The sequence below is a fragment of the Sinohyriopsis cumingii genome, chromosome 4 (assembly GCF_028554795.1).
Source record: "Sinohyriopsis cumingii isolate HCF-2022 chromosome 4, ASM2855479v2, whole genome shotgun sequence".
NCBI classification, from domain to species: Eukaryota; Metazoa; Mollusca; class Bivalvia; order Unionida; family Unionidae; genus Sinohyriopsis; species Sinohyriopsis cumingii.
Window position 1 is genome coordinate 141,648,825 of NC_142964.1, and position 21,217 is coordinate 141,670,041.

Here is a 21,217-nt window from a genome sequence, read left to right on the forward strand (position 1 = left end):
CGTTCATATAGAACCATACTACCATACTGATTATACCAATGTATGATGTCTCAAACAATCGTTCTTGTCTTCGCTCAAAACATGTTATGCAGACAAGTGCGTCCTTGCTGAATTCGGTGCAACATAACCAACAGGTAATGCAACCGCAGTGGACTTGTCGGTGAAATCCATTTCATCGTGTCAGAAACATGCTGTTCCGCTTGGTGATGTTTTTAGCGACCTTTTCGCGTGCTAATGTCATGATTCAAAATTGGCTTCGAGCTGACATTGGTACATCAGGGTGGTTTCAACTGCTGACTCCTATTAAACCCTAAATAATATTACATTTGAGCGTGTGCTGTGGAATGTTAATGCCATAATTTTCAAGCAGATATGTATCAACAGGTGGAACAAAAATCACCTTCCGTGTTAGTATATCCTGTCAGACGATCCAACACCCCGTCAGAAAAATCCTCAATCTTATCACCGCAGTCAGAATCTACTCTTAAACACAATCACCAATGACGGTTAAGTACCCTTTGGATAGGGATTGATCCCTGGAGTTCATCTCTGGCGACTAACATTTTCTTTAGTCTTGTCTCCTGCAATACTGCATATTAATATATATGATTTAGGAAATTATTTATCGCTATTGTCATCACAACCCACACGTCTCGATATCCATTTATAATAAACAGATACGATATAAACTCACGTACCTGTAAGATCCATCGATTAGGTGTACCAAAACCATCTCCGAGAGTAGTGAAAAGAAGTCGACCATGTGCTTTATTATCATCATTTTTTCAGATCTTTCTTTGCTTAATACTCACCTGAAAAAGCCAAGTGAATTTACTACGCGTGGCTGAGAGGGTGGCTCTGCGATCTTTGCAGTCATGTATTGTTTCACCCCAGCTTCTTCTACATTAATGTAATTCTTGATAAACGCAATCAACATACTATAGTCTCTGATTGCCCCATTTTCATTGATTTTATTTTATGATAGCACCGCGCAGCTCCAAATTAACATCTTGAATCACCACGTTAGACGTTTTAGTTTTCCAGTTTGATCTTGGAAAACCCCAAGTTCTCTCAGGCTGACGTCAACAACAACCTCGCTGGTAAACTCGGTCAAATCCATATTGGTAGCAAACTTAGATACTCGAAGTCACGTCGGGCATTTCGTCTACTAAAAGTGCACTTTCTAAGGGATAAGGAAATATGAAGAAGCGCGCGTGGTGTTGGTGAACACTCGAGTGTACTCAACGCTTTAACAACACACTGTCCATATATTGGCCCATCCATCCAAGTTTGCAACTGCGGAGTCGAACGAAACAGTGTTTGTTGCCCACCGCCTAAGGTGAAATAATCAATAAGTTAAAGTTGTGGTGCAAGCCCGTACGAGTCAAATATAACAGATTTCGAGGGGTTACCTCATACGCCACCAAATCAATGCCAGGTCCTATTGCTGAATCCAGGTTAACAATCCCGGTTTCATTTGTAAGTAGGACCATCGATGCAAATTCATCCGCATAAAACACATCAGAAATGCTTAACTGACTTCAACACAGCAAGCAAATCAAAAATGGTTAAAGGTCGCGTGGTCTTTTGCGATTCGTACCAGGTAGTTGACGACCTCTGCCTGAGAGTATTCTGGAGTCGTCCTCGTTAGTCGAAGGCCGTTTACTTTTCCTATACGTTTACAAAACGTGATACTGCCTTGAGGAAAGATTATAGCTTATTCTACAGACTGCCTTTTTCAAAGTCGTCCCGGATGCAGTTTCGACGGACTGTAACGCGGCTCCTTAGGCTGCCGCAGGCACTACTTGTTTGAGAAACATTTATAAGTTTCTCACTAACGCGTAAATAATCCTCATTCGACCACCTATATGCGCAAACGACAACATCTTATCAGAGATCAGAGAGAGAATCACATCAATACATTTGTATCTCAGTCACACGTGCATCAAACAGCATGTCGACCTGGGACTGTTTGTACAGGTCCAAAGGTTCCAACACAAATAATTAATATTTTGCAAAGTGGCGACATTGTTACGGCTCTATAGTCTTAAAATAGTAACAGAAAAGAGCGAAAACCGTCACGTTTTGTAAAATTCAACAAATAATTTATTTCCCTACAATACAAAAGTGAAAATTTAAAAACAGCTGACAGTATCGTGGATTAAATTCCAAATAGTCCTAAAAGTGCTATCACAACACCAAAAATACAGAATTTCAAATCAATTTCAGTAGTGTTCCGAATTTATTCCAACTTTGAATGTGCTGATGTGCTAATAGTCTCGAATGTGCGAATATGTCAAATAGTCTTGATGTATCACAATGATATAATCCAAAATATACTTGAATGGATTCATAATACTTTCAAAATAGTGGTTTAGTAACAAATTAATGAGCACTTTTGTAATTCCAGTGAATAATTTAAATAAATAAATCCTCTCAAATTAAAACTGAACACAACAATAAGACCGATCCCACGTTGGATGATAAGATAGAAATGAGTAATTTTGTTTATCCCACCCTCTATACCAAAAAAAAATCAAAACATAAAAACAAAGTCAAGATGAGGGATATTTTCCCATCAAATTCGTTTCCAGAACATTCCAAACTGTAAACAAGGTCATGTATCTTACTAAAATGTTAGTATAGAACATTTAAAATATCAGGAAGACCAGATTTTTCCAAAGGGGAATAACAATATCCTGAACTCAGATCAAAATAAACATGCTAACCCCCAAGTCATAATTATCTTAAAATATAACATACAATCATAGACAAATATTGGCTATATTATATGTTGTTGACAAAACAAATGTCACTAGTCAGGTAGGCCCTTACAGTGTATGATCATGAACAAAAAATAAACACATAATGTAGATATACATTACAAAGTCTTTCTGGAAAATCTGCAGAATGGTGCCAGTGTTTTGGTCTCGACCCAAGAACGACCACAGCTTTTAATATGCACTTGCCAAATTTTTTCGGTGGATTCATGATGACCGTTTAACTGCAGTGAAACCTCAGACACTCCTAACTGGTCAAATATCACCTTGCTGGGTATGTATTTGCCATGAAAGCTGAACGTGGGCTTCATGCAAGTCTGTGACGAACACGAGAAATGATTGATGATGTATCTCCAGTACTCTGCTCATAAATGATAAAAACGTATTTTTGCAACCAAAGAATAGATTATCACGGGCATCTACGATGCTATTTTCGAAAACATAACTTTAACATCGGCAAAGTGGCGCCAGAATTGCAACATTGCTGCCAGTCTTTCAGTGTAATGTGTTACTACTCTGCGATCTTAAACTAAGTAACAGAAAACAACGAAAAAATAATAACTTTTGTAAAATTCAGCAAATATTTTTTTCTCTAGAATATAAATTGAAAATTTGCGAAAGAACTTACAATATTGTGAATTCAATCCCAAACAGTCAACAAAGCTGTACCGCAACTCCAAATGTATAAAGTTACAAGTCACTTCCAGTTGTATTCCAATTAAATTCCAATATTGAATGTGCATGTATTAATGTGCCTCCAATATGCATATGTGCCCGTGGCTTGTATTGTGGCGATGTGCTAACGGTATTTTGATGTATCAGAATAATATAATTAATAAAAATGTTATTGTCTGAAATCATTATAATTCTAAATTAATATTCCAGCCCACAAATATTATAGATGAGCACTTTGTATTTCCAGTGAATAATATTTTGAATATATAATTCCACCCAAATAAAATATCGAACACAGCAATAAGACTGATTCTACCCCAGCAGCTGTTAAATGCAAGAATGAGTAATTTCTCAAATAAACAAGATTATACAAAAAGCTAAGACACAAAGGTATAACTAACTAAAATGAGGGTCCAAAGTTCCTTTTCATGAATATTCTAATATGTGAACAATACAAGATCTGATAATATAATTTTAATAATGATAATGGGAAATGTAAGGTACAACAGGTTATTCACTGGGGAATTCCAATGTCTTAGATCCAGTCCCAAATAAATATATTTATATCCATTGATAAGGATCCTAATATTTAACTCACACGCATAGAGAAATTTTAACTATGTATAATTTGTTTACAAAATAAAAGTCACTGGTTGAACTTGATTTTGACAAGGTCAAGTCCAAAATACAATTATACATAACGTGTAATCATGGAGGGAAAAAACAACTAATGAATACAAATTAAATATACATAACAAATGTGACTGTGAGTTTTGCTCCGAAAATAGCCTTACATCTCTGCAATACCAAAATATATGACTGAGCGGAATCTCGCACCAAAAAGATACTGAGAATTTAAGAATTTGTCATCGACCAAATGATAATAGAATGGTATTAACAGTAAATTATGAGCTCATCTGTTTGTACGAGGGCGGCGCGATCTGTTATGTTGTAGATTGTAGATGAACTGAATGTTCGTTGCATACTTATGAAACATCACAGACTGGTTAGCAGACCTTGCATAGTCATCCCTGCATCTGGCGAGTCCGTTAATTGTCATTGAAATAGCAACGTTGCTCAAACATGCTACGATTTCCTTTTCCATCGATAAAGTAATGCACGTTGCCAAACAAAGCCATGGTACCGTTGTTGACGGATTCAGTCATGGTACCTCGGTCGAAATCGATATTAGCGACAATCGTTTGTACCAGATTTCCGTCAGTTTCTCAGAAGGCCTCTAGCAGGAGAAAATACCGAAACATACCATGCACTTGTAATTAAATTCGGCCTTTTATCACCCTTAGCTGATAACGAATAACACCGTAAATAGTTTTTGTTTCAATCTATCATGACAGTACATCCATTTCAAACGCGGTTTCGTCAAATAACTTTTCACAACCCATGTTCAGGCTTAATTCACAACCATAATCCACTTTCCGTTACCGCATCTGCATGCATTTAATCAGCTAGACTTTGCTGAGTAGCCTCATTGATTATTTTAAAGGCCAATGATGGCATTGTTGTTATCGAAGGAAGTGTGACTATTTGTGGAAGCGTACCCGCTGTTGATAGTGCTCGAATCATGCTGTCAACGACTCGGGTTGTAACTTGTTTAGCAGTGGGTGCAGGGCGCGAAGACAATACCGCATGTACCTTTGACTCTCCTTTGAACAATCCCTGAACAAGATCACCAAGACCATTTCCGTAATATGTCAAGTAAACTGACTTGATCACTCGCACGCATATCACATGTCCACTCACGATTTTCATTGTATTTAAATGTCAGGTCGTTTTCTAATGTACAGTTATGTTGTTAGTTTCTCCCTGCGGCGATCAATCAATTGCCTTTTACTGGTCCACAAGAATAATACAAATGTGTGTTAACCAGGGATTGTGTCATGGAAGATACATATGTGTTATTAGGGCTAACTAAGAGCAAAGTACCCGGGGAAAATTTAGGGAAAACTCAAACAATATAAAATCTTGCAACGCTATACTTGATGAACTACAAAGGTCTGCTCGGTAGCTACCAATGATGGCATCACAGCTCAGATTAACCTGGATCGTTGAGGCGATCTTGACAATGTCCCGACACGATGTGGTCTTCAGGCCCTTTAGATCCTGTGAGTAAGACTCTCTTGTTCTGGAAATTTCCTTAATATCGTCAGGCCTACTGAGAACTGCCCTCAGCAAAGACTGTGTGATGTTAACCTAATAGTGTAGAAATTCGATCGAGATCGCAGAGCCGAGTATAATCTCATGTTCGTGTATGTCAAGTTTAGAAACTTTACCAGCCATCTGTGAAACCCTTCGGCGAGTCTCTTCATTGCTAGTGTCAATGTCGTACATTCCCGTGGGAAGTCCACTAACATTCAAAGTACCCTTTTGTCCACCCACAGATGAAAAACACAAACAAATTATTTACTGGAAGGTCCACCAACGGCCATGATTGAATATTAGGGTGACTATAATACATGCGCAACGACGCTAGCGTGAACTGGATTGTGAGGTATTGGCCCGAGGTGGTTGGAGTAGATGGAAGCACGTTGAATTCTGGTTTCGTCATGATAATGTATTCATCGAGGTGATATTCGAGGTTATATTTGCAACAACATGCTGAACGTTGCACTGATTTCGCGTAACAGGTGAAACACTTCAAAACTCAACGCAGCCAACAAGAGCTAAACGTTGCACCTTGCTGATGTTCTCGCTTTATTTTGTTGGTTTACCATGTTGATGTGTATAGTTTTCAACTTTAGCACGAAATTTTATTCCAACCTTTACCATCTGCAGCACTCAGATCAACCAGCTTCCGAAATACCACCCTCAACAATTTATAATTGATTTGTATTTGTTTTATTTCTGGAATAATTCTTTTAATTCATTTTTAAGTAATTTTTCAGTCATCGTGTAAAGAAGAGGAAAGTGCTACATCATTTGTGTAGATTGTTTATAAGCCAATGTCATTAAATTTTCAAGGTGTTGTGTCCAACTCTGACTTGTATTCTGGTAGTTGTGGTTGTGGAACATGCAAAAATCATCTTATCAATATGCTTGATATAGATTTTGGTACCATCTAAGCCTTGTTTGTTTCCAACAATATGTAAACGTAGAATGGCCTCATATTTTCCCGACAACAGACCAGGCTTCTTTTCTGTACCCATCATCACGTCGGTGGTTTCCTCGACTCGTTAACTTTCTCCGCAGTTTTGTGCTCGGGTTTGATTAGCGGTACGGACATTTGTTCAAAACCTTCTGTGAGAGGTCTTCCCGTGCGTATTGTTGGGACATTAACATATCTTCGGCACGATTGCACATAATTAGTCACGGATAAGTTAAAGTTGTTATCACGTATCGTTGCGTCGTCGGTCAGCAGCCTCTGCGATAGCAATGCAGGCGGATTTCGTCTTTGTTAACATTTCTCGTATTTGTTAAATTGTTTTACATGTTTGCGTCCATTTCAGCACAATACTTGGACCGAAGTCAATAGTGATGAAACTATGCAGGTCCTGAATGATCTCCACAAGACAAGACGAGACAAAACAAGACAAGACAAGATTTATTTAGCGTCGGCATGATTTAAAACAACAATTCAACATAAGTTTTGATATGATGACAGATCCACAGCTATTTTTTTCGAATGGATTGTTCTTTTGAAAATCGGAACTACTTGAGTTTACTTCAGACGATCATAAAAAATATTAGATTTTATATTTTTAATAATAAGATATGTAATATGGCCCACAAGGATTGGTGCTCTAGCTTTTAACAATTTAACAGGAATTTCATCCCCTCCAGTAGCTTTTTTAAAAAAAGATTAAACTTCGTATCATTTTATCCACTTCGGCATGGTTAACTTCCTTAAATTCCAAAATTGTATATATTTTCCTATTTTTTAGCCATGATATTCTGACAGTTTTAAGGGTCGAAAGGAACATCTTTGCCAATGTTTAGTGCCACATTTACATAAAATTTATTGAAGATTTCACATTTTTCTATGTAATTATTAAATTTTTACCCTCGGCAAGAGTGCTCTTATGTTGATCATCCGCACATGTATTAGAAATGTCTGGCTTAATAGTTGACCAAAAGTTCTTAGATTTAGTGCCCCTGCACATCTCTTAAAAATATATGCTCGCATATGGTTTAGTTTGTTTACCAAATTTGTGTGCATCATATGGTTATCTCAGGCTTTGCATGATCTGTACCAAGTGTATATTGTAAACAAGGCATAGCTTTCCTTAGTGATCTGTTCATGGAAGGTAATATTGTTTTTCATCACTATGTCTGTTTATTAGGGCATGTTTGTCTATAACATTCATCAGAGCTTCTCAAAATTAACGTAGTCTGAGTTTACAAATTATGAGTCAACACTGAGACACTGGCAGTAAATGGAGCATTTATTCCGAAATTCATCCGTCCTGTGGTCGGTGAGAGACCAAGCCCAATGGATTTTTGCGAGACCATGCGCATCAATGCCACGAAATATCAGCAGCGTGTTGCAGTTGTCACGTATCACTTACGCATGTTTGCGTATCGTTGTGTTACATAGATCTCGTCTAAGTAATGTCGACCTCGTAAAAATTATTCTCGTGGGATTGTCAATGGTGCTTAAGCAAGACTATCGCCATCTACTTGAAAAAATATAAACTACATATCATCGCTGTATCACCATGGATGGAAGAGAACATTAAGAAATACATTTATGAGATGAGATGTTCACAACTTTATTCCTGGGATGTTAAGTCTTTATTCTATCCATAATTTTTCTCCTTAGTATAGTTTCCAGAAGACCAAATCCGGATTGATCAAATCAAGATTTCAACAACCAACCGATGCCTTGACAAAAACCTGTAAACCCTATTGTTGACACTCCTTAGCTCCATCCCAGCATGTCTTGCTGGTTAGAACTTGGAAGTGGAAAACATCCTTGAGTGATTTTGTTTGAGTTTTAATTTAATGCGCCTTAGCACATAGTATGTTCAAGCTCTGGTGTAGAGGGGACTGAAATACTCCATCAGGACGTGAAGAAAAACATCCCTTTTTTAAGTTTTAGTTGGAAGCACCGTAGCGCCTAGTTATAAAAGAGGGGTATGTAAATGGCCGTATACAGTCGCAAGCCCCCCCCCCCCCCCCGGTCTTGTTAAAGCGCCAAAGTTGGCTTTCCCATGGCAGAGGGCCTACGACTGTTTTCTTCTTTTTAAAAAAATAAAGTCTTGAATAAAGTTTCTAAAGCATTAAAATGGTATGATTGCAACCCTCTCTCCTAGAGTCTCATTCGAGTACCATTCATGGTTTCTCCATTTGAGAAGGCGTGCAGTCGGTTTAGTCTAATAAAAAATCTGAGAAAATTTTGGAGAATATGTCTTGCCAACCGGAAGGGGATTCAACTTTCCCATCACGCGGACGTGATGGAAAACATCCGTATTGTAATGTCTTTTTATTTTAGCGTGAAATTTGGGTTTGGTCATTACTTGTTTGTCTTGTAGAAGGATACGACATGTTTCTTTTGATTACTGAACATAGTTTTATTGCGCGTTAGCAGCCGTGGCTGCCTCGGTTGTGCAATCAACCGTTGGACTTGGTTGTTTCAATGGATGGCCGCCCAGGGGCCCGGGTGGAAAGTTTTTCTCCAGCCCCACCCCCTTTGGACCCGGTTCCAGATGCAGTTTTCTTAAAAGTTTGTGAAAATGACATTGGAGTAAACCCTGTCCATTCTGCTTGGTTCAACGATGACAACGCATATATAAAGTTGTCAGCACCTGCGTGGCAGCGTTATTGTTGGTATCACCCAAAAATTAGTAATTGTGTGATTGTAGATCCAAAGAATTAATGATATTTCCAAACATTTAGTAATGGTTACATCGTTGTTCATTAGCTGATTTTGTTATGCAAAGTCGTTCACGCTAGCCTAAATTTTAGGCACACTGCATATACTTGGGTGTGACGAGCGGAGTAAAAAATGTCGAGTCATGGAGTAAATCCGTTGACTTTAATCAGCTACCGAATTGTGATATACTTCTCTATCTCGTGTAAAAGAGAGATACTGCTCAGAGTAACTGTCACTATGTGTGTTTTATGCTTGTGTAGGTCAATGTCTATGTATGTTTACAGCTAAATGAAACAAACAAAGTAGTAATTGTGTTTAAACAGAGTACTACACTTTGCTTTGACATCGTGTTTTGTGTGTATAAACACTTGTACCCACTTGTGTGTGACAGTAGATAACTAACATTTCCGTCTTTACAAACCCTGAAACTCACAAACCTTTATCCAAAACGGAGGCGTAAATTATCGTACACACAGAGACCGACAACGAATCCTAAGGCGTGTTTTTTTTTTTCTTTCCCGTAGACATCCAAGGTGTCTCTTAATGCTGCTTACGATATCTCAAAGTTTGTATTTATCCCATATTTAGATGCCTTATTATGTGGTAGATCATATTTATATCGAACTAGCTTTCTATTCTGGGTCGGTGTCTTCATATGTTTAATCACTGAATTTAATGTACTTTTGTCCAGAAAAAAAATTGTAAAATCAATTAAAGTATTTATCTGAAATTTTGGTTGAATGTTATTACAAATTTATAAATATCTTGGTTGTTGTCACCGTAAAATCTATGCGCCTTGATATTTTTACTGATGGAATTTGTGTGTCATTTCGTTGTATATTTAAATTTTTAAGTTAGCCCTCTCCCCTTTAATACTCTTAGTTCGTATTAAAGTGTGCCGTAAAGTATAAAACACACACACACACACACACACACACACACACACACATATATATATATATATATATATATATATATATATATATATATATATATATATATATATTCTTATGTGTTTAGATTCTTTTAAACAGTAACAAGACAAAGCGAAGAAAACAAGCATTGTAAAATTTAACAAATAATTTATTTCCCAAAAAGACAAGGTAAAAATGAGAAAAAGAACTTACGGCTCTACAAATCATATCCAAGAATAATCCAAGAATAAAAAAATATAAGTCCTAGTAATAGAATGTTCCAGTTTAATTGAGTTCGAATCTCGATGAAATCCAAATGAAAGGCGATGACGTATGCCGTCAGAGTCGTACTGATGTGTCAAAGTTCTTTGTTGAATCACAGAAAATAGCATTCCAGTGTTTGAATTCTTGTAAATTTCGTTAACTGTCCTTGTACAAGAATTAATTTAGAGTACTAATATTTCCAGTGAAAAATAATCTCTTTGAATCCAAATAATTCGAAGAAAAATGTAAAATTCAGCTCAAACTGATCACAACATAAATCACTTTGACTTCACAAGTGTTAAGGCAAGAATAACAATTATTTCTCAATACATCAATATTAAAACTGGCTACTGCGCAAAACAGATGACCGGATGTGGGTCAGTCCACTGAGAAACCCTAATTGATACGTGTGATTTGTCACGTGCTCCAAGTATAGCCTCGATTTCACTTAATGAATCTACTTTGAGAAAGAGTGTATATATATATATATATATATATATATATATATATATATATATATATATATATATATACACACACACAGTTGTTTACTGATTCTGAATTAAGGTCAGAAACTAGGTCAGCGTTAGATAGAAAGTTGCGATTATTAGTGTTTATGAAAAATTGAACTGAATTTCTGGAAAAAAAATGTCTGGTTTATGTCAAATCCAGTAAATAAAATTACATTACAATAACATGTAATGGAATTTTAAAACAGTTGTAACGACAAACAAACAATTAAATTAAATCTAATATAAATTAAATCATATATATATATATATATATATATATATATATATATATATATATATATATATATATATATATATATATATATATATATATATATATATATATATATTGCATGTGGTGTTTTTCGTTTTCTTATGTGCACAACTGAGGTTTATTTTGCAGCTGGTGTTTTTTTACACCACCATTTTGTGCAGGCCCGGCCCTAGGGCAAGGCAAATGGGGCAACCGCCTTGGGCCCTGCCCTTCCAGGAAATCAACACCAGAATATTATTTTTCTTTGATTTGGGCCCCTCGCTTATCGCTAACTGCATTGGGCTCCGCACATCTTTGGGTTGGGGCCTGATTTTGTGAATACAACTATGTCAGCATTTTAGGATCTTAATTTGATTTAACTTGTATAACACATGAATCTTTCATGATGGTATGGGACACAAAACTCAAAATCATATTATACGTGGGAGGTGGGGGTCACTTACCAGTGTATAATAATATTGTTTTATGTTGTTGTGTATTCACACAAATAAACTTTTTAATCCCTGTCTACCTTGATCTTTTCATCAGAAATTACTCGCTATTCGCCTAGCCAGGTCCGGCCCTAGTATGTGATGGGTTCCAAGGCAGCAAGCAGGCCCCAAGGCAGTAAAAGTGATGAGCGGGGCCTCATGCAAAAAAAAAAAAAAAAAAAAATATTAAAAAAAAATTATAATTGCGGAGTTGATTTCCTGAAAGCCCGGGGCTCAAGTCGGGTGCCTTTTATGCATTGCCCTAGGGCCAGGCCTGCGTTTAGTCCTAGACCAAGTTACTTACAAGCTAACACAAAAGCAGTACATTATTCTGCATTTTTTTTATAGCAGTTCATATTTGATTATGTGCCCATTATTACGTATCAAAATTGATTTTTGTACAATAATACTAATAGTCTTATTGTGTTAATGAAACTCATTTTGCGCCAGTGAGTATGCACCTTTTTTTTGTGAAGTGTTGGTATATATTTAATATCTTTACCACTGAGTCGGTGTGTTGCACTAGAACGAAAAAAAAAAAGAAGAGATTATTACTATTTTATTTATTTGTTATTTTTTTGTCATATCGCTGTGCAAGCGGGTTGCTGTGAAACAGTATTCTAAATGTGTACTCCTTGAGTTGTCTGCATAGTAAATTCTGGTTAATACATGTACGTCATCAAGCGGAGGGGTGGGGAGAAAAAATGAGTGGCGCATAGATTGAATCAGCAACCGTATGAATCACATCAATATCAAATACAATTTATTTTCTCACATTATTTAATCCTTTTTTATAATAGGATGTATTCTCGCAAATTAATCCCAATACAGAACTTACAACTAGTTAATTTATGCATATCGAACGTTATATGGCAAATAAATCTCATCTTACGATCACATAACATATAATTAATTTCCCAAACCCGAGCCGTTGCTACGTCCATCAGCTGCTAGAGGATATCCTCTCTGTGCATGATATAGGGTTTGGTTGCCATGACGTCACACACACTTGTGTTCAAGATGGCGTTCCCGGCAGGCGGCTCGGAAAACATTCTGTTAATAACAGACTCATACAAGGTAAGCTCATATTTTAAAAGCCCAAATTCAAACGATTACATATCTTCATAATATAACTTTTAATATAATTAATGCCGAAATTACATGGTTATGTTCATAAACCAGTAAGTTAGAATTTGACATATGGCTTTTGTTGTCAGCGTTGTTGTTCGTATAATTAAATGACGTCAGGTGCGAGCTATGTACAGGTTTGGTGTAAGATTAGAAGCCGTAGTCGGGTGAACAGAAATGGACATGTCAAGATCTGTGTTATTTCATGATAGTAAAGTTCAGATATAGGATTTGCAAAGACCAGTGTCCTAACTGTTATTCTTAAAAAGTATGTGCAGAGATTGTCGAGTAAAGATAATATCAAAGTGAAAGTAGAACCTTGGGCTGTTTTCCTAATTCAGATTTAAATTTTCAGGGAACATTGATGCAGTAAACAAAATCTAATAATTGAACAGTTGTTATTTTAGGAATATTTCAGGACTACAGAAAATAGTATCAGATTTTGTAGGTATATAGATTAAGGTTTTATTCTTCAGCAAGCAACTGGTTTCATAAAATAAATTTCCCCCTTGATCATCATACATGGAACAAAGTCCCAAAAAAGAAATGGAACAGAATAGACCCAGCCCAGATAATTCACTTAAGTTACATGCACTTTTATAAAGTACTTCTAAAACCAATAGTTAAAAACAGTCATACCAGTTTATTATTATTATTATTGTTATTATTATTATTAAAAGGGGTTGGTAGCATATATTTTTATTGCTTATAATACATTCGCAAACTACAACAGCATATGGGCTAAAGGAATTTTTCAGACTGAAAGTCAGTCTATCTTGGCATTATTGAAAGTCAGTCTATTTTGGCATTATTGAAAGTCAGTCTATCTTGGCGCTATTGAAAGTCAGTCTATCTTGACATTATTGAAAGTCAGTCTATCTTGGCATTATTGAAAGACAGTCTGTCTTGGCATTATTGAAAGTCAGTCTATCCTGGCATTATTGAAAGCCATTCTATCTTGGCATTGTATCTTGCATAACATTATAGCAAAACTGAATACTAAAAACCAAAGTCAAGGCCAAGAATTTTTATGAATCCTGGTTGGGTCTGAGTTGTACCATCTGAATGGACCAGCTTGCCGTTTTGTCTGTTTCAAAATTTTCCACAAAATATCACTGCTTTGTCTGATCTTGCATCTTTCATATTGACACTTATTGCAGCTTATCATCTATACCCTTTAAAAAATTATTATAGTTGAGATTTAATTACAATGGAAATCAGTTTTACATACTTTTAATTACTAGAGATAGAAACATAACAATTGTAATGAAATTCAAACAAGTGTCTGTGACCAGGGTATTAAATAGAGATGGGACAATATCTTGAAATGCCTAGAAGAAATAAAAGACTTTCTACTGTTTACAAGATGATAAACATTTTTTTCTCTTCAGTATATTAGTTTTGGATTAATACTGAAAATAGCTCTTTGGTTCATTGCAAAAAGATATATGTACTACACTTATTTCAGTCTATATAAAAACCTGGTATTGAAAAGAATGTGTAATCCCAGAAACAAAAACATAACAAAATATGCACTTTTCTATCCCAGTCCATATACTAATTGTATGAATTACCTGGAATATAAATGGAATAAATACATAAACCAATGACTTCATCATAATTCTTATAGTAAGAAATAATTTATTCCTATATAATTTAGAAGTGTAGTTCACACACACACACACACACACACACACACACACACACTTCAAATGTGAAGTAAATGAAGGTCAATTTATAAAATATTATGTATAAGTTTTCAGGGGTTTAATGCCATTTTTCAGTACATGATAGACTATGCATGGCAGTCAGTATAATTGGTGGAGTTAGAACGCGGGAAGAACCACCAACCCATGGGTGGCAAACTCTCTCATATACCCATTTGGTATGGCTGAGACTTGAACCTGTTTGGACAGAGGTGAGATGTCAGTGATCAGTAAAGCAAACACCTTAGGCTGTTTGACCACCATGGGCTGCTATATTATGTATCATGGGTTGCTATATTATATACCATGGGTTGCCATATTATGTACCATGGGTTGCTATATTATGTACCATGGGTTGCTATATTATATACTATGGTTTGCTGTATTATATACCATGGGTTGCTATATTATATACCATGGGTTGCTATGTTATGTACCATGGGTTGCTATATTATGTACCATGGGTTGCTATATTATATACCATGGTCTGCTGTATTATATACAGATATCTTGTTCATCTTCATCTGTGTGTAAAAGATGCCTGATTTATATTGGTTTATTTCCAAAAAAAGAGTTTTGTTGACAGATTGACAGATCTGAATTTTAATCAGGTTGACAATACTGTTTTAACCCCAGTTTCTTATTTCCTCTATTTAAAATTAAATATCATACTCTCACTATGTTGCTTATATATATTTTTTTATGAGATGTACAATTGTGCAATTTGCACAAAAGCCTTGGATGGGCTTTTGCCATATCTAAAGGTGGCTACATGTAGTTATATCTGTTAATCATACCCTTGTGATTTCAGACTGATATATCCAACATTCAGGGTCATATATGGGACACATGAATTATTTAAATAAATGGAATACATGTACAAAGAGTGTAAACAAGCACAGAAATCTACAACATACCAAACATTCTTGATGGAAACAAAAGTAGAAATTATGGGTATGAATTGTAACCATCTCAGAGTGTATTGAGTCAGGGTTTTTTCTATCTTACTTCTCATGTGCTGGATGAGTTGATGGTTAGACAAGTGGAGTACCTTGCAGTAGATGGTTATAACATTACATTCATGTATTTTGAGAAATGTAATCCTTCAGTTTGCAAAAAAAAGAAAATTTGGTCTTTATCCCAACAGCAGCTTTCATGCTTAAGATGTTATTCGTACATGTATATAAGTAGCAAAATTTACAACAGATTGTATGTAAGAAAGAATTGTCCAATCATAAGCCCCCCTCCCACCCTCACCAATTATTTGGCACATCTGCAACGTTGTCCCCCAGGATTTATCATGGGCCAGGAGAAATGGTACAGAATTCATTAAATATTATGTCTGTAAAAAAATGTCAATATTTCCAGAAATAATAAACAAAAAAAGTAAAGCTGGTGCTCATGTCATTTGCAGTCAACTATAGAGAGATAATACTGACATCTATTTAAGTGATCAAAACTGAAATGAATTCAGAACTTGTAATTTTCATGTGGTAAATTATGGACATTCTCAAGTTTTATTGTGTCTGGGATGGGTGGGGGGAGTGTGTCATAAATAACTGCTGTCATATTGACAATCTTCACTAAAAGTGAGTGGTTATTGACATTAAAGTTACTTATGCCTCATACAGATGCACATTCAAAATCATAAAAGCATCCCCAGCATGAAAAAAAAGTCATCAACTTACAAATTATTTGTCACCACATCTGTGATGTAAGATGGCATCATAACTGTTACATTCCAAAATCAGAACAAATTTGTGCCAAAATTTTCAGGTCAAATCATGTTTCACCTGAAGTACAACTGATGAATGTGCATTGTAATCCATGGTATAAGTCATAAAAAGAAATCACAAATTTATTTTTCTTCTATGTTTTTCCAGTTAAGTAAAATGGATTGGTATCACAATATAACATCTCTGAGTCTCATCAAATACTGATAGCAAAAGATAAAAGGGTTGACTTTGTCACAACGAAGCTTTACAACATCAATACACAACCTACTTACAACATTATCACATTATAGGCTAAATAAATGGCTTGGAAAAATGGCAGATCAGTGGGATGAAGTTCTATTGTAGATCGGGATCTATGTTGTTTGTTCTGCTGATAACTCCCAACAGACTGCACAGACCCAGATCTGCCAGTGCATTATGCAGTGGTAGATCTGGGTCTGTGCAGTTTGCAGTTGGGCTCATTTTAAAAGCACGTGTATTCAGTATTTGTTAAAAAAAAGAGATTTCTTCTTTGCACTCTTTGTAATTAAACAATTAGAGCATCAGTTGGCCATTTTTCAATTATAATGCTGACATTGTTCAAAAACAATATCATTAATGTCTTGCATTACTTCTTTTGTTGAACCCCAAAAATTGTTTTAGTGGAAGGATCTATCTCCTTTCATACAAAAACAAACAGGTATTGTAAAATTATCTAACATGGACAAGTTTTAGTAACTCTGAAATTTTGTAAAACGTTTTAACATAAATTTTATGAAATCCAATTCTGTACCAAATAATATAATTTAAGCTATAAGTACTCTAATTAAATATTTCTTAACTATTTTGCTAAAAGCGCTACATCAGCTCATTCTTTATTAAGAAATAACCATATATATATATATATATATATATATATATATATATATATATATATATATATATATATATATATATATATATATTTTTCTTTATTGGCACAGGCCACAAACTCTATGACTTTGTTTTTAGATTTAAGAGATGAGTTGGTTTTAATATTTAGCAATATGTTTGTTTCCATTGCCAGAAGGAAGTTATTGATTCATAGTACTGTCTAAATAGTTCTAAGAATCACAACAATAAAATGAAAATACAAATACATGTATGAAGATTGTTGATTCAGTTAAGGCAAAGTTGTACATTTAAAAAATATTTATCTGCAGTCTCTCAAATCTTACATGAAATAGGTGAACCAAATATATAACTATACAGTAGAACCTGTCTTGAAAGACCACCCTGCCTGCTATACTTTAGAAAGGAATAATTCAGTCCATGGGAGGGCCTTGACACTACTTTACCACTTACCAAGTGGAAGATAAATTGACACTTGCCCAGTTGTAATTTCCTGAAAGATCATATGTTTTTAGCTGATATGTAAACATTTTTGAAGATATGACATGATATGATCTTTGTATTTGGACATTATCAATGGTATATTCCATATGTACTCACTTGTAAGCCCAACTACAAACTGCACAGACCCAGATCTGACATCACATAATGCATAGTTTGTTAGGAGTAATCAGCAGAGGAAACAATATAGACCCTAATCTGCAGGTGCAGAGTGATACAGCAGATCAGGATCTTTGTTGTTTGCATTTTGACTTGACTTATAAGCAAGTACAGATGGTATATATATACATACATGAATTGACAAGAAAGATGCATCCCAGATAATGTAAACTATGAATAAAAGTCCTTACAGCTATCCTCTGACCTACAGGATGAACTGTTGGGGTCTATATATTAATTCTTGTATGTTCAGTCCCTATACCAGGTTTAGGAGGAGAAATTATGACAGACAATACAAATGGACATATGTATGGGTGTAGGATATTACATTTGTTGTCCCTTATTATTCTTCCCATATGTAAATGGTGTGAGATAGCTATTGCTGTCTGTCTGTCTTCATGTCTGTCTGTTTGTATGTCCAAAACATTTTCTTTTCCAAAGCATAACTCTTGAACCATTTGTTGTTTTTGTCCATTCATCAGCATCACACCTTTATTTCTGGAGAAAAACTTGTAATACCTATCACATCCCTATATGCAGCACTGTTGTACTCTTCATCAGAACAGGCTTTAATAAATCAATTATTATTATGGATTCTATTTTATCATTATGTAATATATAACATACTTGATTATAAGCAGCTACACTTCATGGCTGTATACTAAATGGCTTTCATTGGCAGTGTTAAAAGGGAGTGCTGTATGTACAATGTACTTTATTATAAGGTGTTTCATTATATTGCTGTATACTCCATGACTTCCATTGACAGTGATATAAGGATGGACTTGTATACTTTGTAAATGTGATACTTCATGAATATGAAATTGTTGACAGATTGTGCCGTCTGCAAACAAATAGCTTGATGGGGCAGTTGATGTACTGGATAGATAACATTGCCTTCTGTTCCTTAGTTTGCAATGCATGGGGATTTACTGGCTATTGTGATACAATCTATTCATAAACATTTTTTTGTTTCTGGTGGTAAACTTAAACTGTTCAAGGTATTTCAACCAAACTTGACAACTACACTTGTCAAGCAAGCTGAGTTGCCTTTTGATACTTAGAATTTCTTTCCTGCATTCTTTGTTTTTCATTTACCTTGAATCAAAGTGTAGCACAAGTAGCCATTTAAATGAGGAATTTTACACCATATTGTAGGTAGTACAGAAATTGAGATTTCTGGGCCATAGTGCAATTTCAGTAGAATTCTTTGCATAAGCTGGGATAGTGCAATTTCAGTAGAATTCTTTGCATAAGCAGGGATAGTGCAATTTCAGTAGAATTCTTTGCATAAGCAGGGATAGTGCAATTTCAGTAGAATTCTTTGCATAAGCTGGGGACTGGGGGACTGTGTAATGTTTTGGTGTGTTCTTGGTTGTTCAGACAGTTTAAAAGTACAGCAATAAACTCTGCAATATCACAGATAAATAGTGTTTTTCCTAATGACAAGTTAAAAGGGCCAGATTTGTAAATCTTGTGCAAATGAGGGAGCAGGTTTATTGTGGAAAAAAAATATTCTGGAAGAAAAATTGGTACAACTTTTGCAGAAGTGAAGAAATTATGTTAAGTAATTTGCTGACATCTTTGTATTGATCAGTGTGATGTCTCCTGCACAGATGGCATTGTTAGATTTGTACAAAAATGTGGCAGGATCAATGACCAGGCCTATATATAGATGGCATTTAATGACACTATTTAAACACTCAATTCATCAAGCTACCATTATCCAGCCAACTGTTCCTATTAATATGCTAGTATTTATAAAATTTAGAACTATTTTCAGTAATGTGAAACAAAAAGGATGTTGGGAGCTTGCTGTTAAAGGTAGCAGATATTCTTTGGGACTCGATGGCATATAACTACACTCAACAATTTGTGTAGTGTAACTTGAAGTGGTACATGCTGATTACAGGTGTTGCAAGTGAAACAAATTAGGGATATAACCACTACACCATGACACAAATTCCCTCCAGACTAATACTGGGTTATTCATATCAATACTGGGGTCAACATAGCAAAGATTTTTCAGTTGGCTGGCAGTGCTGGTTAGCATGAACTGAACAATAAAAACATCATTTCATCTTTTGAATCAAATAATTTCATTAACTTCTTCAGAAAAACCCCCACCTGTCATTGTCTTTATTAAGTTGCACTTATCAAAATCCATTTGTGGCTGGCCTTAGGCTAAATCAGCCCCTGCAATACATGTATAAAATTATGTTATATGGGATATATAAGGACAGGGTTCTCAGTAGGATTTTGAAAGTTGCAGTCCAGGATTCATATGGCGCCATGGAAAAAGTTACAGTCCCAGTCCTAGAAAGACATTGGAAGAAGAAATAAATGACCATATTCCATTCACTTTTTTTTCATTTCATCTTTATGTAACAAAAAAATATTGTGTTCACTTTTTCTTTAACAAACTTATAACGACTTTCTCAACAACAGGTTTAGAGTCCAAATTGTTAAGTTTGGGACCTGGTATTTCTTGGGTTGCCATTGCAATTTTTCTTCCACAGTCATTAAACATGGTAAATAAAAGCTAATAATGTTCTATTTTTTTTCTCATTTTCTGTAATTTGTCTTTTGATCAAAATGATCATGAGGAATCGACAGTTGATTAACCCTTCTCTCCTTGTCTGCTATGATCTAATCAATGTGGCTTCACCTATTCCCGTTACAGTCATTTGAACTTTGACAGATCTCACTCTAAATAATAGATACTTGCTTTGTAGAAATTGATCAAATGAAGGAGAACTATATCAACAAATTATGTATGTATGAAGGAATGTATGGTTGTATTTTTCATGTGTCCAGACATGAAAAGTATGAATGCTTATGATAATAATAATAATAATATTAACATTAATAATACAGTAAAACCAGTCTTGAGAGACCTCAGCTTTCAAAGACTACCTGTTTTGAGAGACCAGCATCTCCATGCACATATTTATTGATTATATAGTGTTATGACCTGTTATGAGAGACCATCTGTCTTGAGAGACTATTATTTTTTGGCAGGCATGGTGGTCTTTCAAGATAGGTTCTACTGTAGTAATAATAATAATAATAACACAGTTGCATGGATCCTTATAGCTGTCAGTTATATGCATATATTGTAATATATATTTGTCAAATCAAACAGGTTCCACGTTTACATGCATTAGTGATTTCAACCTTGCAGTCCAGGCTATAATTCTTTTCAAATATACTTATAACTGAACTTGACATTTTTGTGTATCTTAAAATTAAGATGTGTCACACACCAAAAGTGGTTGCAGTGACCTATTTTTCAGGTTTATTTACTTGTAAAATTGCTTTGAAATCAAACCTGTGTTTTAATTACAATGCCTTTTCACCTGGTGAGACCAAATTTAGAGTGTCAGTTTTGAAATTAG

General features: G+C 35.2%; 1 protein-coding gene across 1 annotated transcript in view; it reads left to right on the forward strand.

Annotated features, from left to right (window-relative positions):
• Positions 1–12,704: 12,704 nt before the first annotated feature.
• Positions 12,705–21,217, forward strand: part of LOC149802220 (nicotinamide phosphoribosyltransferase-like) — an 81,051-nt gene continuing 72,538 nt past the window's right edge. Inside the window, exon 1 of the mRNA XM_089956640.1 lies at positions 12,705–12,796. Coding sequence (XP_089812766.1) covers positions 12,713–12,796 — 84 coding nt within the window. The 5' untranslated portion in view covers positions 12,705–12,712. The remainder of the gene's footprint in view (positions 12,797–21,217) is intronic.